At 46.3% G+C, this 12,810-nt stretch overlaps 1 protein-coding gene across 1 annotated transcript in view; it reads right to left on the bottom strand.

Moving 5' to 3' along the window:
* LOC135055717 (membrane primary amine oxidase-like) overlaps positions 1–7,909 on the bottom strand; it is a 159,127-nt gene extending 151,218 nt beyond the window's left edge. Inside the window, exon 1 of the mRNA XM_063960097.1 lies at positions 7,777–7,909. Coding sequence (XP_063816167.1) covers positions 7,777–7,816 — 40 coding nt within the window. The 5' untranslated portion in view covers positions 7,817–7,909. The remainder of the gene's footprint in view (positions 1–7,776) is intronic.
* Positions 7,910–12,810: the final 4,901 nt, after the last annotated feature.

Consider the following 12,810-nt stretch of genomic DNA (forward strand, 5'->3'; position numbering starts at 1 on the left):
GTCCCTCCTGCATCTTCGGCGGCCGCGGCGGGTCTATTAAAGGAAGTGCCGGTTCGTGATCAGAGGTCACGAACGGGTACTTCCTGTAATAGAACCGCCGCTGCTGCCGCCGGAGATGCAGGAGGGACACAGGAGAGCCGCGCGCTGTGCGCTCCGTGTCCCTCCTTCACACTGCTCTGCCTCTGCCTGTATAAGCCGAGGTGGCTTTTTCAGCACAAAAAAAAGTGCTGAAAAAGTCGGCTTATACTCGAGTATATACGGTATATTAAATATTTGGTATAAAACAACTTGTACATTTGATATGAAGACTAGGAGTTCTGTAACAGAAATCTGGAGACTGAAATAACATACTGCACATCGGCTAGGAAAGAGGAAGTAGCATGGTCACAGGCGTACTATATGCAGATCAGATTGTTGTATCATCACATGACTGCTTAGTGACCTCTATGCTTTATGCAGATAATAACAGGATACATTTTTAGTTGAAACCATACTTGCCTACTTTTGAAAAAGCATTTCAGGGAGAATGTGAAAGTAACACCTATCTGCGCTGACGTGTACTGCTACATCTGAGAGAGGTGTCATAAAAATGACTTAAATGTAAAATGATCCCCAAAGTTTGTAAGATCTACTTGTTGAACAAAAAAAATACACCAATATTTTTCAGGACTTGTTTGTGTATTGTGTTTTAGAAGAACTTCCATATACTGTGAGTGGCCAAGAGGAACCTTATTTAAAATGCATGTAGCCATAGCGAACATTGTGCCTTATAACAATGCAGGAAAATGGCACAGATGAACTCATTTGAATGTATGTATCTCTGATTTAGTTTTTTACCCAAGAATGTAAAGTAAAATCAGGGAGATTGCTGGTCTATTCAGGGAGTGAGGGAGATTGCTACTATTTCAGGGAGTCTCCTGCAGAATGAGGGAGAGTAGGCAACTCTGGATTAAACACAAGTTTAAATCATATATTGCCTCTTCACAGCACAATCTAAAGCATTTGCATAGGTAACATCAACAACAACAGTAGCCTGCAGTGGTAGTGTTCACTCTAGGCTGTTTTAGCAGGGCACGGCGCCCTGCCCGTTTTTTAGCAGGCAAAACCCGCCCTACCCCTTTTGCGGCGCCCTGCTAGAACAGCCGCCCGCTTCCTGCCCTCCCAACGTGTAAAGATGCCGTGCGCATGCGCGCGGCATCCATTCACGCATTGGGAGAGAGCTGGGGGAAGCCCAGCACCGACGGAGGTGCTGGGCACGCCCCCAAAAGTGACGTCGCCGGCCACAGACGCCCTCTATAGTAGCATCTGTGGGCTGCACCGCCCACTAAAATGACGCCCCCTAATTTGTGTGGCCACGCCCCGTTTCCGGTGCGCGCGCAGCTTCGCCACGCACGTGCACATATGCCCCCGGAGTCCGGCGCCATGCCCCATTTCACTTCTAGAGTGAACACTACAGTGGGAGTACACTATGAGTACACTATTAGGTGTGATAATTTTTCGGCAGATAAAAACGGCCTGCTTTTTGACCGGTGGTCATTATCGTGCTATCCAATTCTAGGCAGTTTTTAATTGCCCGAAAAAAGACCCGGGATCTTCCGATAACACATGGGATCTGGGATAAGCTCCCGATCCCATGAATTATCGCGGCTCTGGAGGATGCTTATCGCAGATTACTTTTTTGGATGCCTGCCAACCCAAAGTATATTCCCCCATAGGTGCCAGTTTACGGGGCTAATTGGATAGTTCACAGCAAAACTATTAGCGGGGGTAAATAACGCTGCTAATAGGATACCCCCCAAAGTTACAAAATGACACACACAATTGTTTGGGTTAAAGCAAGATGGCCTTTGGAGTTGGAAAAACTGAATCAAATTCAGCAGTTGACTTCAGCAGAAAGTGGCTTAGAAACATAGGAAGCATATTTATCAAGCCTTAAATCATGAATGAAAAGGCTGTTTCACATGTTTAAGGCACTGCAAAGTAACAGGACTATTTAGCAAGAGTATAACAGAGGAGATATTAGAGATAACTCTTGATTGTGCAACACAAAACACTGCAGTACCCATAACTCGTTTATAAAGACTGCAAAGTGGAGCTATTTATCAAGATTAACATGTTGGAGCTTATCTGAGGATGGAATTAGAAGGTCTAACCAATAACTAAAGCACAGCTGGAGAGGGATCTTCTCTGACATGTTGGAGTCTCCTTCCCTCTATCCTCTAGCTAGTACATGTGTGCATATGCTTGCCAGCAGCAGAAAGAACTCTCAGAAGCATATGGTCGTATATGGAACAACGATGAGCCATTCCAGATTATTAAATGGTCATTTCTTATCAATGTTAATAGCGGCAATAAGAGCTGATATTTTATGGACCTTTTATGTGACTATAAATAAATAGGAACCATAGTGCTTCCTCAGCCTTTTGCATCAAAGTAGACCTTACCCAGGTTAACTCCATTAGTTCCCATGACTGAGAGTAACACACCATTGAGCACTGGTTTTCAATGCTCTCTCTTGAGTGAACCAAGCACAGCAAAACTTTCATAGTGCACCAAGCATCATGTAAAATTGGATTATCTCACACTCAACATGCTCTCTAAGAGATTAATTCAATTAGCTGCAGGCTGCACTTAACGTGGATATTGGTTCGAACCTGAGGGATGCTTGAACAGAAATCTGCGGAAGCGCTCACAAACATGTTAACCCATAGCTCTGCGCACTTATCCTGGAATCTATGGGTTAGCCATTCTTTTACCTAAAAAGGTCGATAATCGAATAGTCCCAGTTGTAAAAGTCTCAGGCTACTAGAACTTTTCCTCGCACAGCAATTACCACAGCTATTTGAACCCAACCCTAAGTTTCATTTTGAACCTGAACCGGTTTAAACAAAGCAATCTTTGTATTTTTTTTTAATTATATGGATGTTGTGGGCACAATTATGTAATCTTATATTTTACATTTCCACACTTTACCACATACGAGGGGTGTGGAGTAGACACAATCTGGTTTTGTGAACTGTAATCTCTGACTAAAGTTCTTGTGAAATGTCGAGGCACAGGACCATATATACCCATCACTGCACACCGAAGAAGTCAGCATGTTCACTTCCTTCACAAGCTCTTTATGGAGCTCAACAGAGGAGACTGGAGAGCCATGATCTTCTATGAGTACAAGAGTGGTCTTCGATGACAGGAGAGTTCTGACCAACTGTGAGCTGCTTTTGGGGATCCCAAACCACTTTGTTTGAGTGGTTTTCAGAATTTCAGTGCAGGAGACGGCCCCCGGAAGACGAGCGCTGCATCCGACCTCTGTCTGCCATCACCGGGGACAATGTTGATGCCATGCAGGCCATAGTTGACGTGGATGCCAGGGTGACCTTGGCCCAGTTAGAGAAGGAGATAGGCATCTCATAGGGATCCATCCGGTTGATACGCCATTAAACGTTTGACCTGAGCAAGGTTTCTGCAGGCTGGGTGCCCCATGAGCTGATTCAAGAGCAGAAGGAGGCTCAGGTAGCTTGGTGCTGCAACATGCTGGCCAGTTTTGATGGTGGTCACTCCACTTTGTCTGGGAGATCACCAGTAGCAATGAATACTGGATCTACAGTTTCGACCCCGAAACCAAACAGCAGTCAGCCCAGTGGACACCAGTTGGAGGTGCGCCACCACAGAAGTTCCTATGAGCACAGCATGGCCAAGCAGACGGTAACTGTTTTTGTAGCCAAGACTGTTGATGTAACTACCATATCACTCATACAGCAGCGCATCATCATCAGGGACTGGTACGCCAATCAATGCCTGCGGCAAGCACTGTAAGCCATTTCTAGGTGCTGTCCTAGAACTTGCACCCTTCTCCATCACGACAATGCACCTGTCCACAAGTCCAGGAAAGTGGTGGATTTTCTGTCCCATGAACGCATTAAGGAGCTTGGTCATCTGCTGTACAGTCCAGACCTGGCCTCCTGCGACGACTTCATGTTCCCACAAGTCAAGCACAATATGCGTGGGATTCGTTTTGAGTCATCGGAAACTGCAGTGGAGACCTTCATCGAGCATGTAGAAGACATATCTGTCTAGTTGCTTCACCAAGTGGTTTGAGAGCATGCAACTTTGCATAGACTACTCTTGCGAATACTTTGAAAAAAATGTAACGTTCACTTTGTAAATATAACACTTTTTGTGCATCCAGAAACTTATTGCACAGCCCTCATAATTTAGATAACATACACTGGACTTGAAATATGCTGGACAAAAACTTTGTTGTCCAAACGTGGGCTACATGTGAATATTTTGGGTTGCGCAAATCTGAAGATTTTTACAACTCAGTATAAGATTGTGTAAATATGGAGCCACATGAAGACTTGTACCACTCCAAGAATAAGCATCTGGCAGGAGTGCTATAGACTATGGGGGTTATTCACAACTGATCGCTGCTGTGCGTTTTCACACAGCAGGCAACCAGGTCCTAACTGCGCATGCACCGCAATGCGCGTCAGGCAACAATGGGCATCACCAATCAGCGATAGGATGGTGCGAAAATTCCGATCGCACAGGCGTTTGCAAGGTGATTGACAGGAGGAAGCCATTTATGGGTGGTAACTGACCGTTTACTGGGAGTGTCCGGAAAAACACAGGCGTGCCCAAGCGTTTTCAGGGAGGGTGTCTGACGTCAGCTCCGGCCCCGGTCAGCCTGTTGTGATCGCACTGTAGGAGTAAGTCCTGGGCTGCGCAGAGACTGCACACAGTGGATTTTTGCAACTCGGCGTACACATGCAATCACACAGCAAATATACACTCTCCCTGGGGGGCGGTGACTATCTGAACGCAGGACAGCAAAGTTTGCAGCCCAGCGAGAAGCTCTGAATTACCCCCTATGCTGTTTACAACTAGAGCAGGGGGGGAACAAACAAGCATTAGGTCTTCCAGAGCCGAAAGAGTTAAGCAGCACTAGGCTATACCAGGCAGGACTGCTCATACTATCACAGGGAACAGATTGCTAATTTCAAGGGGAGGACATAACCTTTTATGTTTATTATTAAATACATTTTTGTGAGTGTGCGCCATAAGTGATGTTGGGGCACAATTACAGGATCCGGTCTCTAGGTCGACAAGACTTAGGTTGACAGTGTCTAGGTTGACCACTATTGGTCAACAGTAAGTAGGTCGACATGGTTTCTAGGTCAACAGGGACTCTATGTCAACATGTACTATATCGATATGACAAAAGGTCGACATGAGTTTTTCACAATTTTTTTTTCATTTCTTGACCTTTTTCATACTTAACGATCCACGTGGACTACAATGCCGAGCGCAGCAGTAGCGGAGTGAGTCACCGTGCCCGAAGCATGGCGAGCCATGCGAGGGTATACAGTGCACTAATTGGGGTTCCCCGTCACTCTACGAAGAAAACGACACACAAAAAAAATATGTAAAAAAAACTCATGTCGACCTAGTACATGTCAACTTAGAGTCCCTGTCGACCTAGAAACCATGTCCACCAATAGTGGTCGACCTAAGTCTATTCTATCTAACATACGACACCCCACAATTACATCCCTGGCGCAACAAATGTATCTGCAGTTGTGGTCTACTCTTATTTTTGTTTGCATGCCCACAAATTACCTCTCCAGGCATGTGCCACAGGCATAAATTCCACACACTATTCCCCTTTATTTTATGAAGTATAGTGAAACAGAACACATTTTACTAATCAGCCCCATATTGTGCCAACTACATTTTTACATTATAGGTGTGTCAAATATTGCAGTAGAGAAAATAAATTTCCTATAATAATGAAATTGTTAAAATGATATGGGATAAATAATTAACATTGTATTCTTGCCATACTGACCAAAACTAAAATCTTGTATAATAATATGCAGGTGCCTAAAAATGCACTTCAGTGTAATTCTACAGTAGTTATGTTTGTAAATACATTTGATCAAATAACAGTCCAAAGTTTTGTGAAATCTTTATTTAATATTTATATTATGCACATTCGCCAACCTATTAAATATATCACAGGGATAATTGGCTGCTGCATTAACAGGTTACACATGATACTGTTTAGGGGATCCTTGGAACCTTACAATCCCCATCATGTCTTATGTAACACATTTTATAATACATTGGAAATACTCCTTGTCAAAAACAGAAACATGCAGAATAATAGAGCTTTATAATGCAGTTGGTAAATAATGGAAAATAGGGACATTCTTAGGTGACTAAGGGGGTCATTCCGAGTTGTTCGCTCGGTAAATTTCTTCGCATCGCAGCGATTTTCCGCTTAATGCGCATGCGCAATGTTCGCACTGCGACTGCGCCAAGTAAATTTGCTATGCAGTTAGGAATATTACTCACGTTTTTTTCATCGTTCTGGTGATCGTAATGTGATTGACAGGAAGTGGGTGTTTCTGGGCGGAAACAGGACGTTTTAGGGGCGTGTGGGAAAAAACACTACAGTTTCTGGGAAAAACGTGGGAGTGGCTGGAGAAACGGAGGAGTGTCTGGGCGAACGCTGGGTGTGTTTGTGACGTCAAACCAGGAACGACAAGCACTGAACTGATCGCACTGGAAGAGTAAGTCTCGAGCTACTCAGAAACTGCACAGAGATGTCTTATCGCAATATTGCGAATCTTTCGTTCGCAATTTTAAGATGCTAATATTCACTCCCAGTAGGCGGCGGCTTAGCGTGTGCAATGCTGCTAAAAGCAGCTTGCGAGCGAACAACTCGGAATGACCCCCTAAGTTTCCCACCAAACTTTACACCCTGGCAATGTAATTAGTTGGCAGTCATGCATTAGAGCATGGGTCTTCAACCTGCGACCCTCCAGCTGCTGTGGAACTACACATCCCAGCATGCCCTGCCTCAGTTTTAGCATACCTTAATAGCAAAACTGTGGCAGGGCATGCTGGGATGTGTAGTTTCACAGCAGCTGGAGGGCCACAGGATGAAGACCCATGCATTAGAGAATCCAGGGACAGGAAGGCATTAGATACAACAGTTCTGGTTACTGCAGTTTCAGCATATACACAGAAACAACGAAACTGGAACAACAATCAGAATAAGTTTTAGGTTTCTTAATTAACTAGTAGTCACAAATACTGGTTTCTGGGTAACTCAGGGATGACAGCTACAGCAGCCAAGCAGAGAAATAAAAGGAGGTACAGATTCTTGTCATTGTGGATTATGCAGAAGAGAGCCATGCACAGTGCATGTCAGTACAGCACTGAGCACACAATACCATTGTCACAGTACAGTACATAATATGAGGAGGGTGTACTATACATAACACATCCTAATAAAACGTGCGTGCATAAAAAACTACAGCACATGCCAAAAAGCAAACAAGCATTTCTAACACAATTTGTGGGTGATTAAAGTGTTACAGTCAGAGTGTGCTGTCCTACATACAGTATGTACCTTGCTGTTACACGACCCCTGTCTGCAAGAAGTTATTCACCTACCTACGTATATTTATCTGATAAATAACTATGGAAGAAAAACACAGTAATATGTATAAATCACAACCTAGTATAAATCACAACCTAGTATGAATGTGCTGCAGCTGGCTAACGGAGAGGGAAGATCGCCCTAAATGCTGTCATCACCTGAAACACCTGCAAACCGTAACCAAACTGTCCAACCTGCAGGCTTGCGCAATCCTGGCCAAGGTATGGAAGAGAAGACGGGGAACACTAACGCGCCGAGCAGATGTACACAGACGTTTTACTCTGCGAGAGAGGCGCACTGAGCAGTAATAGTAAGTTCTGTACCTGCTTGGGAAGGGTCTGCACTCTGCAGAGGAGAGGACATGCAGCAGAGAGAAGTTGCACTTCCACGCAGCAGGCGCAGGTTATTTCCAGCCACGCCCCCAGGGGAGGAGTCATCTCAGTAGAGGAAGTGAGTGTGAGGGAGGCAGCATAGAGAGAGTGCTTACTAGTGCATTTATTACATAGACCTGTGTGGTAACAATTTTTGGAGCGGCTGCATCAGGCTTTGTGATTTAAATCATTTGTACCAATATATTCATGGCATGGGAGACGAGGCTGAAGTTAGCTTCTTATTCGGCCAGCTTCTTATTCAAGCTCCAGCTTCTTATTCACTTCTTATTCGAACTCCAGCTTCTTATTCAGATCATTCAGTTTCGCAAGGGTTAATGAGTCTTCTGTCACAAATTTGACACCTGAAATCAACAGAGTAGGGTCCCTTGCATGTGACCCACTTGTATTTTGCCTGGCCCAACGCTGTTTTGGGCATGAAATACACTGGCATAGTGGGCACACACACCATATTTTCCATTTTGAATAAGTAGCTGTAGTTTTGCAAGGGTTAACCAGTCTTGGGCCACAAATTTGACCCCTGAAATCAACAGAGAGTGGTCACTTGCATGTTACCCACTTGTATTTTGCCTGGCCCAACGCTGTTTTGGGCATGAAATACACTGGCATAGTGGGCACACACACCATATTTTCCATTTTGAATAAGTAGCTGTAGTTTTGCAAGGGTTAACCAGTCTTGGGCCACAAATTTGACACCTGAAATCAACAGAGGGTGGTCAGTTACATATGACCCACTTGTATTTTGTTTGGCCCAACACTGTTTTGGGCATGAAATACACTGGCAAAGCGGGCACACACACCCTATTTTCCATTTTGAATAAGTAGCTGTAGTTTTGCAAGGGTTAACCAGTCTTGGGCCACAAATTTGACACCTGAAATCAACAGAGGGTGGTCACTTACATATCACCCACTTGTATTTTGCTTGGCCCAACGCTGTTTTGGGCATGAAATACACTGGCAAAGTGGGCACACACACCATGTTTTGCTATTTTGAATAAGTAGCTGTAGTTATGCAAGGGTTAACCAGTCTTGGGCCACAAATTTGACACCTGAAATCAACAGAGGGTGGTCATTTACATATGACCCACTTGTATTTTGCTTGGCCCAACGCTGTTTTGGGCATGAAATACACTGGCAAAGTGGGCACACACACCATGATTTGCTATTTTGAATAAGTAGCTGTAGTTTTGCAAGGGTTAACCAGTCTTGGGCCACAAATTTGACACCTGAAATCAACAGAGGGTGGTCACTTACATATGACCCACTTGTATTTTGCTTGGCCCAACGCTGTTTTGGGCATGAAATATACTGGCAAAGTGGGCACAGACACCATTTTATAAATTGCCATTTTGAATAAGTAGCTGTAGTTTTGCAAGGGTTAACTAGTCTTGGGCCACAAATTTGACCCCTGAAATCAACAGAGGGTGGTCACTTACATATGACCCACTTGTATTTTGCTTGGCCCAACGCTGTTTTGGGCATGAAATACACTGGCAAAGTGGGCACAAACACCATTTTATAAATTGCCATTTTGAATAAGTAGCTGTAGTTTTGCAAGGGTTAACTAGTCTTGGGCCACAAATTTGACACCTGAAATCAACAGAGGGTGGTCACTTACATATGACCCACTTGTATTTTGCTTGGCCCAACGCTGTTTTGGGCATGAAATACACTGGCAAAGTGGGCACAAACACCATTTTATAAATTGCCATTTTGAATAAGTAGCTGTAGTTTTGCAAGGGTTAACTAGTCTTGGGCCACAAATTTGACACCTGAGACTGGAGGAGGCTGCACAGGAGAGAGCTCTTAGGCCCTGGTCCTTTTCTGAAGCCTGCAGTGTTTCCCCTGGGAGCCTCCCAGGGGAGGATGGATCCTCCTGGGGAGGACGATGATGGCGAGTCCCGGGCTGCTGGGCCCGAAGGAGGCCCCGGGATTTCTGGCCTGCATACAGCCATGGAAGTTCCAGCATTGGGAGATTCGGTCAGTGTGGCAGCCCCAGTGATTGTGGACCCTGTGAAGAAACAGGATCCCCAACTGGTGACCCCCAAACCACGGGACTCTGGCTCTCCAGGTGAGGAAAACCGGGGGGGTGATATGGCGAAGGTACCTGCCTGTGGTGAAGCGGGGGATGCTGTGGTCTTTGATAGCAGCTCAGAATCCTCTGTGGATGAATATGTGAATATGAGCCTGGAAGAGTTAAAAATGGAGCAGTCTCGTTTAACCTCTCGTCTTTCCCTCAAGAGAAGGAAACGAAATACTTGTAGCAGTCGTGAGAGAGCTCTTCTAAAGGATGAGATATGGGAGCTAAGTACTAGCCTGGCTGCAGTAAAGGAAAGAATGAAAGTGTTATGTAATCTGGCTCTTTCTCAGGAGAAAGAAGTATTGATAAAGTCCTTACCTGAGCAGGATTGTGGGGGCAGTAGCAGGTCGGTCCCAGCAGTTTCAGTGGCTGCGTCGGCATTGTGTCGTCAGGTTCTGTCTCAAGGGAAAAAGGAGTTGCAGGAATCTCTGCCTGAACAGGATGGCGGTGGCGGCCTGGTCCTGGCAAGTTCAGTAGCGGCATCAGAGCCTCCAGTGGAGTGTATGGAGGTGGGAGTCCAGCCTATGGAGAAGGAAGTGGCTGTCGGGAGCTGTGATGGAAGTGATTTTTCTAAGATCGTGCATGATGCTGCAGATATCGTGGAAAGGCCAATGATGGCAGTATCTGGTGGCTTCCAAACGGGGGAGGCGTCTCTCCTGGAGGGAGTGCTGGGTGGTGACGGTGCGGGGGGCGTGGCGGTTGCTGGGGTCTTGGCGGATGCTGGGACTCTTGTGACTGTCACTGCTCCCTGTGGACTTGTCCCCGAAACGCTCGCCTCTAAAGTTGCAAGTGTGGGTGCGGCGCGGGCCGTGGTTGATGCTGAGGCTGGCCATCCCTGTAAGCCTGCGGTGGCTGGCTCTGGCTTAGTCGCCGTGGTGGCTGAGGGAGGCGGGGCCAAAGACGCATCAGGTATGACATCGCAGGTGACATCATTACCCACATCGATGGGTGTTTCAAAGTATGAAGCCATGCCGAAAGAGGGGCAGAGATTGGCTCAAGGACTGCCAGCTGTAGATAAGAGCAAATTAACCCCTGAAGAATTTATGTTAGTAGAAACTGTATATGGTAACATGGATATGCCGGTGAGGGCTCTAGCAGCTGTGAATTTGTTTCAGGCGAACCAGGTCAGGATGACTGGTGGGGTGGGGAATGTGGGAATAGGGGCTTGTAGTGGTCTGGCACCTGAAGGGCTCCCTGTAACTCCCTCTGAGGTTAGGCCAGGTGCTGGTTCATATGCTAATTCTTTGGCTGCTCCTGGTCGGCCGAGTGCTGGTCCTCAGTTCGGGGTGAGTGGGGGTCAGCCCATAAAAAGAAGAAATGTGGTACAATTCAAATGGGTAGGGGATGGGGAGGCTCCTTCAAAGTCGGAGTTCTTAGGTATGATCTTCTCACTGGGGTTTGAGGCTGCAGATCTTTTTGCATGCATTCACCCAGTGAGAACTCCAGATTTCGACCTGAGCTTCCTCTCCCTGAATGGCCTGCAGGCCTTTGGCTCACGTTGGGAGAAAAACAAGATGAAGGAACCATATTGTTTTTTCAAATCCCATACCATCACGAGGCAGGACAGGGTTAAGATCACTGTGTTGGTGCGTAACGAATCACTGCCCCCTGCTGATATTATATATTGGTTGTCTAGGTCTTGTACAGTACTCTCTCCTTTGGTAAAGTTTGATCATACAAGGGGGGTCTGGGGTGGTGCCTATTCGGCCTTTGTGAGGTTACACCAGGTAGGGGCTGAGACTAGACACATACCTTCCGCCGCTTACATTGGCCGTGATCGACTCCAGTGTTTTTACCCTGGGCAACCCAGAACCTGTCATAAGTGTGGTGACTTCCGTCACCTCAGTAGCGATTGTGGGGTGATTAAATGTGCTTTGTGTGGCCAGTTGGGGCATGGGTCCCGGGAATGCAGCAAGGTCAGGTGTAATCTTTGCAGTACAGTTGGTCATCCCTACAGTCGATGCCCTAAGGCTTCGCATAATTATAGTGCAGGGGTGGAAGAAGTGGTGCCGGAGGTTGGTCCTGGTCGAGAAAGTAGCGTACCGGTTACTGTGCAGCATCAGGACATCTCGAAGAGAATAGAAGATGGTGGGAAAGAGAAGGTTCAGCCTGAAAAGGGGGAGGCATCCTTTCAGATCGTCAATAAAGGGAGGAGGAGGAAGCCTAAAAAAAAGGAGGCAGATTTTATTTGCTCAAATAGGTTCGATGTCCTGTCTTCTTCTGATGATGAAGAAGAGGGGGAGGTGGTCATGGTTGGGGGCAAAGAATTAGTTTTTGTCCCAAATGTCTCAAAAAATAGAAAGCCAAAGCAGGCCTCTAAGCTGTCAGTTGCTGGGAAGGAGGTTGTAGCTAAGGATAAACAGGGAAAAATGGGACAAGGTAAAGCCCAAAGCAAAACTAAGCACTTGGAAAGAAATGGTTCTCAGGGGGAGCTGGAGTGGGACCCTGTGGGGATTCAGTTGAGCCAGGCTGTAGGATCCCTGTTAGACGTGGTTGAAGTAGCTCAGTGTCCAGAAGGGGAAGTCCCTCATTCTTCAGATGAGGTGTTGGTGGTTGATGAAACTCCTGGGTCCCCTGGTGTGGGTGGTCCCGGAGGCGGCTCCTTTATTAGTACCCCAAAGGCTCCTGATCCGGATCCTCCCCCGGACGAGGTGGTAAAGGTGGAGGGGTGTGTTGTTGGGGAGGGGATTGGTAGGAAGGGGTCCGAGAGTCTACTTAGTGAGACTGTGGTCCCTGTTGCTGATAGTGTGAGTGAGGAGGATGGGGAGGAGGAAGAGATCTCCCTGTCTGATGAGGATGCTATCCCTTTTGGGGTGGCATGTAAAAGAGTTGGATCCTCGGATGAGGACTCTAAAAGACAAGCAAAGAAAAAGTGAATGGGATCCTAC

The sequence above is a fragment of the Pseudophryne corroboree genome, chromosome 3 (genome assembly GCF_028390025.1).
Source record: "Pseudophryne corroboree isolate aPseCor3 chromosome 3, aPseCor3.hap2, whole genome shotgun sequence".
Taxonomy (NCBI): Eukaryota; Metazoa; Chordata; class Amphibia; order Anura; family Myobatrachidae; genus Pseudophryne; species Pseudophryne corroboree.